The sequence below is a fragment of the Eumetopias jubatus genome, unplaced genomic scaffold, assembly GCF_037043125.1.
Source record: "Eumetopias jubatus isolate StellerSeaLion01/CBP00866 unplaced genomic scaffold, mEumJub1_p1.0 scaffold_10, whole genome shotgun sequence".
NCBI classification, from domain to species: Eukaryota; Metazoa; Chordata; class Mammalia; order Carnivora; family Otariidae; genus Eumetopias; species Eumetopias jubatus.
The window spans coordinates 57,254,518-57,268,364 of NW_028274816.1; the positions used below are offsets into that span (position 1 = coordinate 57,254,518).

At 59.3% G+C, this 13,847-nt stretch overlaps 2 protein-coding genes across 6 annotated transcripts; one reads left to right on the forward strand and one right to left on the reverse strand.

The window, feature by feature from the left end:
* Positions 1 to 1,483: 1,483 nt before the first annotated feature.
* On the reverse strand, positions 1,484 to 5,328 carry RPL18 (ribosomal protein L18). The gene is made up of 7 exons (XM_028091415.2): positions 5,219 to 5,328; positions 3,987 to 4,073; positions 3,554 to 3,661; positions 2,837 to 2,935; positions 2,171 to 2,294; positions 2,019 to 2,088; positions 1,484 to 1,598 (listed from the first exon to the last, which is right to left on the reverse strand). Exons 1-7 carry the CDS (start codon positions 5,219 to 5,221, stop codon positions 1,523 to 1,525), a joined length of 567 nt encoding a protein of 188 aa, XP_027947216.1. The 5' UTR covers positions 5,222 to 5,328; the 3' UTR covers positions 1,484 to 1,522.
* SPHK2 (sphingosine kinase 2) lies at positions 5,321 to 13,698 on the forward strand. Of its 5 annotated transcripts, none has more exons than XM_028091411.2 (7): positions 5,321 to 5,640; positions 6,524 to 6,755; positions 9,642 to 10,116; positions 11,005 to 11,154; positions 11,281 to 11,375; positions 11,466 to 11,581; positions 12,011 to 13,698. In XM_028091411.2, exons 2-7 carry the CDS (start codon positions 6,717 to 6,719, stop codon positions 13,104 to 13,106), a joined length of 1,971 nt encoding a protein of 656 aa, XP_027947212.1. In that variant the 5' UTR covers positions 5,321 to 5,640; positions 6,524 to 6,716; the 3' UTR covers positions 13,107 to 13,698. The 5 variants fall into 5 exon arrangements, with proteins under 5 accessions (XP_027947212.1, XP_027947209.1, XP_027947210.1 ...); XM_028091408.2 differs by having other exon boundaries at positions 6,612 to 6,755; XM_028091409.1 differs by lacking the exon at positions 5,321 to 5,640 and adding an exon at positions 5,683 to 5,947.
* Positions 13,699 to 13,847: the final 149 nt, after the last annotated feature.

Genomic DNA, 13,847 nt, shown 5'->3' on the forward strand with positions numbered 1-13,847 from the left:
CCTGAATGTCCCTAACTAAAGGTAAAGTGGGCTATTTGCCCCTGACCGATGGCACATCTAACTGACCCTCTCCAGCTGGCTTTTTGATTATTTGGCAGACGTTGACTGCTTCCAGCTAACAAGGTCGGTATCTGGCCGCCCAGTGGAGCACCCCGCCGTGTCCAGGGAAATGTTTTTCCTGCTGACGGGTGGCTGGCTCACCGGCTCTCACTGACTGACCATCCCAGGCACCTCCCCTTGGACCTGCTCTCTCGGTTTGGGAAGAATGGGCTCCAGCCTGAAGTCTGGGCATCACCCTTCCCCAGCCAGGGAATGAGGTCTCAGTCTCTGTCGCTTGGGGACTCTGCCCCTGGGGTGTCACACCCACTTGGGCTTAGCTATAGTGGAGGATACACTCCACAGGGGCTTGCATCACCATGGAACCAGCCCATGACCTCAGCAGCCCACCTAGACGGAGGGCCTGACTAGCCACTGTTCCTTGGACTGGCTGCCCTGGACTGTCTCCTAGCCAGAATTGTCTCGGGCTGCCCTCTCTCATCTATGCTGATCCCTAGCTGAGCTGACCTGTCCGGGTTTCTGCCTGAATCCCACGATCCCCTGCTAGCTGACCATCCATCCACCTAGTCCTGGCCAAGGAGCACCCTTTGAGGCTCCTGACTCAACCTCTGGCCTATGGACCCCTGATCCCTGCAAACCAGCAGCCCTTCCTTCCAATCACACTCAGACGGCTTCCTTCCTCCACACCACAACCACAAGGCCTACAAAGAGAAAAGGAATAAAACTGGGGCTCCCTCTCACCCCGTCCAGCTCCCCCAACCTGTCCAGACCCCCATCCCCTTTCCTTCCTTGCCTTGCCTTCTCGGAGGTCGGCATTAGGGGTCTGGAGACCTGCTTTTATTTCTGTTCTTCCTGCCGTCTGGCCTCATTCATCAGGTTTTAGCCTGGGATCCGGGGAGCCCAGCCCCTTGTGTCAACAGAGGAGGGCCCACAAGGCAGGTCCCCGTGAAAGGCCTCCAGTGCAGGTATGGGAAGGCCCCAACCCAGGGGACACGCTCATCGGGTTACTGGCCCAGGGCCCAATGGCCGGCCAGACTCAAGGGGGAAAGAGGGGAGCGACTCACCTGTTCCCAAGGACCCCTCCCCCACCGCGGTCCCGCCCCCTCCACACTTCACGGTCCACACCCCACCCACCAGCCCCAGCCAGGAGCAGCAGGTGTGGCTAATCCGGGGGAGGGAGCAGGCCCGGAAACACCTGTCACCCGGCTTATTAAGGGGGCGGGACTTTGGTCACTGGGAGCCTGCCAACGGTCCAACAGTGCGAGTCCCAGTAGCACGCTAGAGGGCGCCTGCCGGTGGAGCGGGACTCCGTGAGGGAAGCCCCCCCCCCCCCCAGTCTCCGTGGAGACGGGCACCGAGTCCTGCTCCCGGACACGCCCTAAGGCCCCAGTCCCCTGCCGTCCCCCACAAACACACAAAGGACCACCAGCATTCAAAATCTTTAATAACAGGGCAGGATCTGTGGTCAGTTCTTGTAGCCTCGGCTGGCCCTGCGGCCTCTGGCACGCTCGAACTTCCGGCCCTTGGATCTCACGTAGGGCCTGCGGGCAGGGAGAGCGGGGTGAGAGCATGCCCACGCGGCGGCCTCAAGACAGGGTGCAAGCTGAGGCCGGCTGAGCAGCGCGCTGCTTGCTCTAACAGAGCAGCATAGGAACATGGCAGGGGGGACACCAAGGAGGCTGCTGGAAAGGCCGGGCAGGGCAAGACTCAGGCTCCGTCCGGGAGATGCAAACTCTGGCCGGCACAGGCCCTGAACACGCTGCATTTACATGGCTGGCTGTGCAGAGATCTCAGCAACAGAGAGAAACAGCTTTAAGCCAAGTCTTGAGGAAAAAGCGGGGAAGACGAGGTGAGGCGTTCTAGGGAGGGACAGAAGGGGCCGGAAGGGTGGCAAGGCCCAGATCCACAGGGTGGGGTCCCCGGAAACGCCAGGGCCAGATGGCAGGGCTAGGTGTACTCACTTGGTGTGGCTGTGAGGGGTTCCCGGGGCCTTGCCGAAATGCCTGTACACCTCTCGGCCCTTGCGGGGGCCTGGGAAGAAGAAGAGAAAGCTGGGATCAGGCAGGGACCCAGCTCCAAGAAGTCGGCGTAAGAGTCACTGAACATCACTCACCAGAGAGCAAGACGGTGCCACAACCCTTGGGGGAGTCTAGGGCCAACTGGTCGAAGGTGAGGATCTTGCCTCCAGCTTTGAGGATGCGGCTCCGGGCACGGCTGCTCACACGCAGCGCGCACACCTGGGGGACACACGGACAGGCACGGTCAGACGCCCCCCACCGCCACCCAGGGGCTGCTGGCTGTTGGCGGAGCCGCGACCACCACCACCAGAGAGAGCTTCCCCAGTTGACAATAGCAGTCCTTACCAATTAACATCCAAAACCTCCTTTAAGGCTGCAACCACCTGAACTTACCGCAGATAAGGAAACGGAGGCATTAAAAAGACCCACGACTTCGTCCACGGGCCATAAACTGGCCAAGAAATCTAGATTTGAAGCCAAGCTGTAAGGCTCAAGAACCAGCACCACCATCAGCGAGGGACCCAGAAGGGTCTGGCCCGGCGACACCCACCATGGCTAATGCCACGGACAATCCCCCTTCAATCCTAAAAGCCACCCAGACTGGTAGGTGTGATGCCTGCCTCACCCAGAGGAGAGAGGAGACTGGGAAGGCATCACAAGCCTCGTGGCATCTCTGCCAGAGATCATCAGCAGAGCAAGGACACAAGCCAGGTCTGGGCTCTTGCCCACCCACCATGCTCCTGAGCCCCCTCCACACTCACCTTCAGTTTGGGCACCTCCTGGACACGCACGTCGTCGGTTATTGTCCCTACAACCACAGCTGTTTTGTTTTCCCGGCCAGGCAGCTTCATCTTCCGAATCTTTGAGGGAAGGACAAATGCAAACAAAGGAAGCTCCTTCTAGTGTTTACTTACCTTTATAAATATTTCACTTATCCTTTCATGAATGACAGAAAGAGGGAGAGAAGGAGCCTGACGCGGGACCCGATCCCAGGACCCGGGGATCATGACCTGAGCTGAAGGCACACACCTAACCAACTGAGCCACCCAGGCGCCTGCTCCTTCTGGTGTTTAAATCCAACCCCACTGTGTCAGGCATCCCAAGGATGGAGACGGTTGGGCCCTGAAGGGGATAAACCCGCCCATGCCTCGCCTCTAAACCAGTCCAGGCCTAATCTCAGGTCCGGCTGGGGAAAAAACCCTGGAGACAAAATGCACAGACTCTTCAACAGATCTCTCCTTCAAGAGAGCTTAGAACATGGTAAGACCTGCCTCATGTGACTTGCAACCACTACAACCGCCACTTCACAAGGAGAAAAGCCCAAGCCACTCAAATACCCACCGCTGTTCAGCTACAACCCTAGGGTCAAGGGTCGGAGCTCTGTGCCCACCACAGGGTGAAGTAAACCAGCTGATGGCCAGGCCCCAAGCCCCCCTCCCAGAGACACAATCCAGTCATTCCCCGAATCAGCCCCTCACCATCCGGGAAAGGGACAGAGGTGGCCGGTTGGTGCGACTCATGAACAACCTCTTCAACACGACTTGGTTAAAGGTAGAGTTGGTTCGTCTGGCCAGAAACCTGTACAGCTGGAGAAGAGAGAAAAGAATGGGAACCCAGGGTAGCCCACACCCCTCCCCCACAACCTTCAATTAAAGACAAAAAAGCATGGTTTGGGATAAGGTTTTTACGGCTTTCCCGCTTCCCACTGAGCCCCAGAAAGCCCCCCAAGTCCCCTCCCCACCTGTATACAGCCCAGAGACTGAAACACTGAACCCCCAGGAGCCTTAGGCACAACCACAGATGTGCGCCTGCCCCGCAGGCCCCTGGAGCAGCCTGGGGCCCAATACTAGAACGTCGGTTCTAGAAGCTGCAGTTCTGGGCGGCCCTAAGGGTCTCAGACCTCAGCCTCACCTTGACCAGCAGTCTCAGGTAGATGTCCTGGCTCTTGGGCTCCTTGCGCCGAACCTTTCGGTCCTTGTTGTGGCGGATGTCGACTCCCTGCAAGGTTAAGGAGACCATGGACCCAAATCTCTTCTGGCAGCTCACTCACCCCCAAAACAACTGTATTACCCATCTCCGAGGAAGAGCTAGGGCCCCAGTCTCCGAAAAGACAACAAACCCCAGGTCCACCCTGAGGAGACCTGTAAAAAGCCACTTAAATCTTCTGGGCCTCAAATGACCCCAGTTTAAGAAAAATATGAATTCCACATGCAAAGCCTTCAGGACATGGTGCACGGCACCTTGGAAAGCTTCAACGCAGCAGTCGCGCTAAGAAATCTGAACTCTTCAGAAGATGCGTTTTTCAATAATACAGGCCAAGGGCAGACTCTACCTAATAATACGGCAAAGAACCTTTATTTGGGACTTACTCCAGTACTAGAACCTTCCATGCACGACCTCCATGAGGCAGTTTCCCACTTTAGCTGAGAAAACCGAAGGAAGCCACAACTTCCACCACACCCCAGCTGCTGGCCTGAGATTGTCTAACAGGCCGTGTAAGGAACCCTAAAGAACCACTGAGTTATTCGCAGCTCCCTTTTCTCCAACATTTGACTTATGCCACAACCTCTGATGTGTGCGTCCTACAACTTCTTCCTAGACGCACGTCTGGGACACAGTATTACCACGGCCCCAATGCACAGACCAGGGAACTGGGGTTACAGGCAGGAAACGCAAGATCACAGGCTGGATGGGGAGCTTGGCTGCAAAACCCAGGCACTGGACCGTGGAGACCCCCCACCCCCCCACCCCGCCCCAGAACCCAACGTTCCCAGCCAGAGGAGTGACAAGTCCAGGCAGAGGCAGCAAAAGACTAGAGATCCAGCATGGATGTGGGGCCAACGCCAGGGTCCGAATCCCGGCTCTGCCACTTCCTGGCACTGTGACCCCGGTCACATCACTCAACCTCCTTGCGCCTCAATTTGGTCATCCACTCAATTGGAGCTTTAATAATAAAACGGAACGGGAGGAGCCGAAGGCTGGTAAGACTGACCCATCCCTGGTTTTCGAGCCACCAAAATAGTCCCCCCCCACCGCGGGAGTCGCCCCCTTCGAACTCCCCTGACATCCCTGCTCCCCTCAGCCCAAGACCGCGACGGATGGCGGCGGATACTCGAACCCAGAGCGCCTCAAAGCACGCTCACCATGATGGCGACTCCTGCTAAGCCAGGTCCGGAAAGAGAGAACAGCGTCGAGGTGGGCGGGGAAAGCCTTCAGTGAGTGGCGCCTACGTGACGTCACACGGGCGCCACACGGCGCTCTACTCCAGTCGAGCCTCTCTATGGCGAGTCGCAGAGCGGCTGAATGGGCGATTCCGGAATAAGTGGAAGAACAATCCACCGGGAACAAGCGATACGTCAAGGGCTGGGCGGAGGCGGGCCAGCACGTCGGGGGCCTCTCTGGCCCTACCCAGTCCCTGTTCTCGATAGTCTTCCGGAAGAAAGGCATCTGGGAGCGAGAGAGATGTCGCGCAGCGCTAGGAGGTCGCGTCGCACAGTGACGCTCTGGCCCGACGCCGACGGTCTCTCGGTGGCTCCTGGAGGACCCGGCGGGCTGCGTATTGGAGGTGAGGAGGCGGAGCTGGCGGGCCTTGTCAGGACCTCGGGAAACCTCTGACCCCACGCTTGAGGCATTTCCTTATCAGGCTCCCTCTCTTGTCTCGTGCGGCGCTTCCTAGGCGCAGCCGCAGCTCGGGAAGTCCTGCCTGAGGTCTAACCCGAGATCTTCTTGCTGCAGCATCCTCTATTTCCAATTTCGTCTTCTCCCCCTGCCCCTTCTCTGACCCCTCCTCAGCCTCTACCTCTTGGGGGGCTGCTTTTCCCTGCCGGAGAGATTCGAGTCGCCCAGCGGGCTCTGCGTGAGGGCTTTGCACGGTACTGGAGTGCAGAGGAGGCGCACTGAAGCCCCAGGCTTGGGGTGTGGGTTGGAGAGGGAATAGGTAAAAGCCTCCCGAAAGAGAAGGGAGGAGAGACTTAGGAAGTAAAGATTCAGAGGGAAGGAGGATTGGAGGCCCAGAGCGGTAGTGGACAGAGACCGACAGTGAGGGAAATGGAGACCCAGGGGGTGACAAGGAGACCTAGAAAGAAAGGGAGGATGGAGATTTGGGGAGAAGCACAGACATAGAAAGATAGTGAGATGGGGTCTTGTCTGCTGTAACCAAATTCAAATCCTGGCCGTGCTAATTACTAACAACACTGTGACCTTGGGCAAGTCACTTAACCTCTGTGCCTTAACTTTCCTCATCCTCAAAAAGGGGATAATAGGCTTGGTACCTAGAGTATTTTCCAGCTTTACATAAGTTAGTATAAATGCTTAAAACAACGCTTTGCATATAAGCGCTCAATACAAATTAGCCTCCGCTCCTATTGTTAGCCCTTCTTGGGTAGGACCAGATGGACTGGCTGGGGCAGTGACAAAGCTGACCTGTCCCCTCTTTTCTCCTTCCTCAGGGAAGCCCTGCCCCTTTGGCCTCCAACACAACCAGCCCAGCCCGAAGTCTGCCCCTGATGCTCCTACTTATTCATCTGTTCTCCACAGAGCCAAAGGCCAGGCCCCAACTGTGAGGCCCGACTCCTTGCCCATACCACCCTCCCATGGCCTGCCGCCCAGGACCAGGGTCCTGCTGATGGGGTAACACAGCAGATGAATGGACACCTGGAAGCAGAGGAACAGCAGGATCAGGTAAGGGTCCTTCTGGAAGTTAAGATCACCACACCACAGGACACAGTTTCCTCCCTCTGTTCCCTTGCCTTGGTGACTTGGTCTCTGTCTTTGAGTCCCAGCCTGTTTGTCGGTCCAGTGTGCCTGCTTTTCTTTCTCCCAAACTAAGGTGTGTGGTTCCCTGTCTCTCCTTCTTTCTGGGTTTCTGTCCCCACCCCACCCCACCCTCTCTCTGGGTATTTCTTTTGCTGTTGCTGCTCTGGGTTGAACACAAGGTACATTGTTTGACAACAAAAAAAAGTCTTCCATTTATTGCTTTCTAGCAAATTCTGTCCCTGTCTCTTTCTGCATGTGTCTTTCTACGATTCTGTTTCTTGGTCTCCTGGTATTATTCTGGCCTTGCTTTCTTTCCGCTTCACTATGTCTTTGCCTCTCTTTGTCTCCCTGTCAACATTTTTGCTGTCTCTCGGGCTCACTTCCTCTCAGCTTCTGGTCCTCCAACATTGTCTTCCTCCCTCACCCCTGGCCTAGAAGTCTCTCTCAGATACTGTTTCTCCCCATCTCTCTCCTTGTTTCTCTGTCTTGCCATGTTACTGGGTCATTTGCTGGGCAGATGTCCATGTCATGCTGCCTCCACTCTGGTTTGAGTCCAAGGTAAATACTTGGTGAATTAATGAGCCTCTCCTCCCTGATTTTCATTACAGAAGTACCTGTCTCCATCTCTGTGTCCATCATTTTCTGGGTTTTCTTGTGTCCTTAACCTTCCATATTCTCAATACTATTGTCTTTGTCTTTTTGTATATATCTCTGTTTATCTGTTTGTAACTATTTTAAAAACAGGCAGCCCTCTAAGTCTCTTACTGCCTCTGACTCTGCTTTTCTGGGTCTCTTTTATTAACTCCCTTTGCAGAGCTCTGGGTTTTGGTGACCTGTGTTAGGGTCAGTCTCTATCCGCAACTGAAAATCTCCTCCCTCCTGCCTCTTTTAAAAACTCGATGGGGCAGGGCTACCACTTGCCCTCCACAAAGATGGCGTCAGCGGCGCTGTCTGTGGGGTCGTCACGCCGCCTCTGCGGCGAGCGTGCCCTCACTTACTATGGCAGCCGATCTCGCGAAGCGCGATGCCCCGCCCACTGCTCAAGCTCTTCCTCGGCTGGCCCCTGCGCCCAACTCGCGAGCTGGTCGGCCCCGCCCCCCGCGCGCCCTCACTGGCGCGGCTCAGGCCGGCCGTGCGCCCATTGGCTGAGCGCATGCACACCCTCCCCCCCACCCCTGGGTCTGATGGGGGCGGTTGGTGCTGACTTGAGGGGCCGCCTGGAGGAGGACTCGGCGTGCGAGGAGGGTGCGGGGGTAGGGTCAGGGTCCCGAGTCTGGGGGACCGCGGGACCAAGAGGAACGGAGACGCAGGCCGGGACTGGGGTACCAGGGGGTGTGGGATGGAGATGGAGAACCAAAACCGGGACTTGAGGGATCCAGAAATGGAAACCCAGGTCTGGGACTGGGTTCTGGAAATGGCTGGGGATGGAGGACCGGGACCGGAGGAACCAGAGACAGAGACTCAGGCTTATGGATTTGGGGGGGGGACCTTTGGATGGAGACCCAGGCCCAGGTCTGGGGGAACCAGGGTGGGTGGAGAGAATGGAGACCAGGTCAGAGACTCGAGGATCTGGGGACAGAGGCTCAGGCCCAGGACTGGAGGAGATCTAGGACTCTTGTATCTAAGCCTGCTTTGGGCTCGGGGATGGGGGCGCTGGTCAGTTCAAGTTTAGGGGCGGGGCCCGAGGGAGCTTCCCAGGGCAGGGGGCAGAAGTGACTTCTGAGGGTGAGTCCACAGATGGGGGTGCGTCTGGGGCTGCTCTGGGCCGGGGAAGTGAGGGGCAGGCCTGGCAGCTGGCTGGGTGGGTGGGGCAGTGGGGAACAAAGGTGAGCAGGAAGGAGGCAGAAACTGGGCAGAGGGCAGGGGGAAGGCCTCTGGGGAGGGGACCTCAGGCCCGGCTCCCACCCCCTCCCTGGAGAGCAGGCGGCCAGACGCCCAGGTCAGTGCTCGGGGTCCAGCTCTTGGCCCCTGTCCCTCGCAGGCGCCTGCATGTGGCTCCTGTAGCTCTCTGACTCCTTAATTCCTCCATGTCACATCTCTTTCCTGGTCTCTCCAGCTGTCTACACCCCTCCCTCCTGCCCCTCCTAGCTGCTCTTTCTGTCCTTTGTCTTTCTGACCCTCAGAGGACCTCCTAGGGCCCCTAAACTCTGACTCTCCTAAGTATCTCTCATCATCCTGGCTTTCATCTCATTGAAGCTGGTTGTCTCCTCTTGGAGTTTCTTCAGCTCTTAGACCGTATCCCTCTCTTTCTTTGTGTCCGAGTGTCTCTCCCGTGTAACTTTCTCCATCCGGAGACGACCATGTGCACGTGTGTGTATGTGCGTGTGTGTTGTGTTCTCCGTCTGTGCATATCTCCACCATCCAGTTCTCTCTCCTCTCCCTTATACTTCTCCAAAGCCCTCATTATCCAGCATGCTATACATTTGACTTCTTTCGTTTTTCTGTCTTCCTAAGAGAATATGAACTCCACAAAGGCAGGGACTTTTGTCTGTTTTGTTCCCTGCTGTGTTTGCTGGGCCTGGCACTGTGATTGGCACATAGAGAGTACTGAGTAATTATTTGGGGAATAAATGAATGAACGTTTGCATGCCTGGCTGTCCTCCCTCCAGGATGCTGGCCTTCCTGTACAGCGGGCTTCTGCCCTGTGTCCTCAGGGTCTCCCCACACTTGTCTGAGCCTGTCTGTCTCTGATGCCTCCATCTTGCCTGTCACTGGCCCTTGTTGTCTCCTGTCCACAGGCCCTGCCCCTGCTTCTCTCTACCTGCCACAGGGGTCTTGGACTCTGACTCCTGCCCTCCTCCCTCCCCACAGAGGCCAGACCAGGAGCTGACCTGCAGCTGGGGCCACAGGCCTAGAAGCGCCCTGGACAGGGCCGAGGCCATGGCCCCCCCACCGCCTCCACCACTGGCCGCCAGCACCCCGCTCCTGCATGGCGAGTTCGGCTCCTACCCGGCCCGGGGATCCCGCTTAGCCCTCACTCTCACACCACAGGCCCTGCACATACAGCGGCTGCGCCCGAAGCCTGAAGCCCGGCCCCGGGGCGGCCTGGTCCCGTTGGCCGAGGTGTCAGGCTGCTGCACCCTGCGGAGCCGCAACCCCTCAGACGCGGCGGCCTACTTCTGCATCTACACCTACCCGCAGGGCCGGCGCGGGGGCCGGCGCAGAGCTGCCCGCACCTTTCGCGCTGACGGGGCAGCCGCCTACGAGGAGAACCGTGCTGAGGCCCAGCGCTGGGCCACTGCCCTCATGTGTCTGCTCCGTGGACTGCCACTGCCTGGGGACAGGGGTGAGGCACTACGCAGCCGCTCTGTCCTAGGGCCACCTTGGCGTCTCTGTGGATTTCCCTCTGTGGACACCTCTGTCTCTTCTCTGTGTGTCTGTGTGTGATGTGTCTGTCTTGGTCCGAATTGAAAGAGGGCTAGACACACGGCGATGGGCCACAGAAGGAAGAGCAGCCACAGGCAGAGAAAAATGATTTGTGTCTGCTCTTCTCATAGATTTTTGTCTCTGTCCCCTCCCCCGCTTCCATGGGCCCTGACCACACAGATGAGTCAGAGGCTCCCCGTCTGGTGAGAGCAGCAGACTGAGACATGATTAGTCACCACCCAGGGTGACAGGCACTCACAGAAGTCCCCTAGGGCGTCCCAGGAGCTCAGAGGTGGCATCTAATCCAGCCTAAGGGGGGGGAGGGGAGTCAGAGAAGGCTTTTGGGCAGAGGTCCCCACCCAGGCTCCTCAGTTGGCACAGGAAGGTAAAGGTTCAAGGGTTTGCATCTGGTGAGCCTCCCTTGGTCTTCCAGGATCCTGCTGGCTGGCTGGGGGCCCTCAGGGATGGTGACAGTGAGGGAGCCTTGCACAGTGTCGTAACCTGATCCTGGATTCCAGGTGTTTGAGGATAAAGTGGAACCCACAGGTCTCCCTCCTCCCACACATGGGTCCAAAGGGCACTGGGATTAGACACCCAAGCCCTGCCTTTGTCTTGGCCCCTGGGAGAGGGGGGCAGGGCTGCACACCTGAGCCTGGGCCGCTGAAGCCCTGGAGAGAAACCGTGAATTCCCAGCAGGCCACTCTGCCAGGCCGCCAGCAGCTCCACTGGGGGCTGTTTGCAGTTCCAGCTTCTGAGGTGAGGGGCCCGGGTCTGGGGCCTCTGTAGACTCCTTCCCCTCTCTTTGCAGAAATAACCCCCGAGCTGCTGCCAAGGCCACCCCGATTGCTCCTATTGGTCAATCCCTATGGGGGGCGGGGTCTGGCCTGGCAGTGGTGTAAGAACCACGTGCTGCCCATGATCTCTGAGGCCGGGCTGTCCTTCAACCTCATCCAGACAGGTAAGGGCCATGCCAGGATGGAAGTAGGGGCCCGGGGGTGCCAGGACTCCTGAGTTCTGAGTCCTGGGGAGTGGTGGCGGGGCAGAGTGGAACAGCCTGGCTCATCTCCTGGTTCCCCCACGTTAGAACGGCAGAACCACGCCCGGGAGCTGGTTCAGGGGCTGAGCCTGAGTGAGTGGGACGGCATCGTCACAGTCTCGGGAGACGGGCTGCTCTTCGAGGTAGGGCAGGGGCACCCTATCTGAGCCCTGGGGGACTCTGGAGCCTGGCACTAGGACCAGGACCCAGGTGGCCGGTGTCCTGCCCTGCAGGTGCTGAACGGACTCCTAGACCGCCCTGACTGGGAAGAAGCTGTGAAGACACCCGTGGGCATCCTCCCCTGTGGCTCAGGCAACGCCCTGGCCGGAGCTGTGAACCAGCACGGGGGGTAGGTGGGGTCCCGCCTCCGCCAGCCTGCTTACCGTGAGGGGAGGGATGAGCCCTCCCGCAACCCGGCACTTCTATCCACACGTCTCCCCCAGGCAGTCCACCGTCAGTCAAGTCGATCAGTCTGGGCTGGGATGCTCCCCACGCCGCCCCTCCCCCCAGACATGTCTGCCTGTCCGTTCCCAACTGTATCCCTAGTGCCCGGAACTGCGCCTGGCACACAGGTGGCCCTGAGGGAATGCTTATGGATGGGAGAGCGGACAGGGAACCTGGCTCGGTAGGAAGAGTCCATCCGGAGGTGGCCATATGGTCCCCCTGCTGTCTGCTCTCCCACGTTTTTGTGTCTTTCTCCTGCCACCCTGCGCTCTGGGTCTCTCACGCCACCCTGTTTACTCTTTCCCTCTGTGTCTGTCTGTCTCTGGCTGTGAAGGTTTGAACCTGCCCTGGGTGTTGACCTGCTGCTCAACTGCTCGCTGCTCCTCTGCCGGGGGGGCAGCCGCCCGCTGGACCTGCTCTCTGTGACGCTGGCCTCGGGCTCCCGCTGTTTCTCCTTCTTGTCTGTGGCCTGGGGCTTCGTGTCAGACGTGGACATCCAGAGCGAGCGCTTCAGGGCCCTGGGCAGCGCCCGCTTCACACTGGGCACGGTGCTGGGCCTTGCCACCCTGCACACCTACCGCGGACGCCTCTCCTACCTCCCTGCTGCTGTGGAACCTGCCTCCCCCACCCCTGCCCACGGCCTGCCCCGTGCCAAGTCAGAGCTGACCCTGGCCCCGGCCCCGGCCCCAGCCCCACCTGTGGCACACTCACCCCTGCATCGCTCAGTGTCTGATCTGCCTCTGCCCCTGCCCCAGCCTGCCCTGGCCTCCCCTGGCTCACCTGAGCCCCTGCCCATCCTGTCCCTCAATGGTGGGGGCCCAGAGTTGGTCGGGGACTGGGGTGGGGCTGGGGATGCCCCACTGTCCCCAGACCCTTTGCTGCCCTCACCACCTAGCTCCCCGAAGGCTTTACTGTCACCCATCACTGAGGGGGTCCCAGAAATGCCAGCCTCCTCTGGGCTCCCACCTCCCACCCCTGATGCCCTGGGAGCCATCTCTACCGGGGGCCCACCTGACCACCTGCTCCCACCTCTGGGCACCCCACTGCCCCCAGGGTGGGTGACGCTGGAGGGGGACTTTGTGCTTATGTTGGCCATCTCACCCAGCCACCTGGGGGCTGACCTGGTGGCAGCTCCCCATGCGCGCTTTGACGACGGCCTGCTGCACCTGTGCTGGGTGCGCGGTGGCATCTCGCGGGCTGCGCTGCTGCGCCTTTTTCTGGCCATGGAGCGAGGTAGCCACTTCAGCCTGGGCTGTCCGCAGCTGGGCTACGCTGCGGCCCGTGCCTTTCGCCTCGAGCCTCTCACGCCTCGCGGCGTGCTCACTGTGGACGGAGAGCAGGTGGAGTATGGGCCACTGCAGGCGCAGGTGCATCCAGGCCTTGGCACACTGCTCACTGGGCCACCGGGGCGCGCGGGTCAGGACCCTTGACCCTAAGGAAGCTTGCTGCCCGCCAGGGGCGGGGCCGGCATTCCGAAAAGGCGGGGCCTGGCCTAGGGGCGGGGCCTAGCTGCTAGAGTTAGGGTGAAGGCCCCACACGCAGGGACCAGAGGTAAGGTGGGATGGAGTGTGGCCCGAACTCCAGGGGGTCGGGGTCATCAAGGTCACCGACAACGGGCTGGCCCCGACGGTAGTGCCTGACTAATGAGGGCGGAGCTCGGTCCAGACCCTCGCTTCCGGCTCGTGGGAGGCCAGGTCCGCTGAGGGCGGAGACTGTCTTACGCGTTGCCCAATGACGGGACCTGGCATGTACGGGCCGGGGAGGCCTTAGTTAATTGGCCAGTCAGGGCCCGGTCTCGCCCTACCCACTCCGGTGCCTCCACTTAACTGGCCAATCAGCCCAGGAGGGGCAGGTTCCCCGGGGCCGACGCTCGGATTTGCACTAATGTTCCTCCCACCCACCGCCGGTGGGGACGAGGAAACTCATTTCTCCCGTCTTCTGTCTCTTGTGCGTCCCCTGACCCCAATCTTCAAAGCAATTGAAAAGGTCTATGCAATAAAGGCAGTCGCTTCATTCCTCTCAGACCGTCGCCCCTTCTGCATCCGGCAGCCCGTGGGAGGGATCCAATTCTAGGCGCTTCCAGTAGCTCCTGCCTTTTATGGACCGAAGCCCAGACCTGCCCACAGACCGCGGCCAGTGTGACCCGAGGGCCTTGAACTGGGGCCAGGGAG

What these genes read in the sequence shown, in the direction of transcription:
- RPL18 (XM_028091415.2), bottom strand. An exon ending in ACCTGAGACTGCTGGTCAAG is followed by an intron (nt 3,662 to 3,986) that starts GTGAGGCTGAGG and finishes TCTCTTCTCCAG; the next exon opens with CTGTACAGGTTTCTGGCCAG. An exon ending in AGGAGGTGCCCAAACTGAAG is followed by an intron (nt 2,295 to 2,836) that starts GTGAGTGTGGAG and finishes TGTGTCCCCCAG; the next exon opens with GTGTGCGCGCTGCGTGTGAG.
- SPHK2 (XM_028091411.2), top strand. Translation starts at nt 6,717, where the DNA reads ATGAATGGACACCTGGAAGCAGAGGAACAGCAGGATCAG. An exon ending in CAGAGGAACAGCAGGATCAG is followed by an intron (nt 6,756 to 9,641) that starts GTAAGGGTCCTT and finishes CCCTCCCCACAG; the next exon opens with AGGCCAGACCAGGAGCTGAC. An exon ending in GAGACGGGCTGCTCTTCGAG is followed by an intron (nt 11,376 to 11,465) that starts GTAGGGCAGGGG and finishes CCTGCCCTGCAG; the next exon opens with GTGCTGAACGGACTCCTAGA.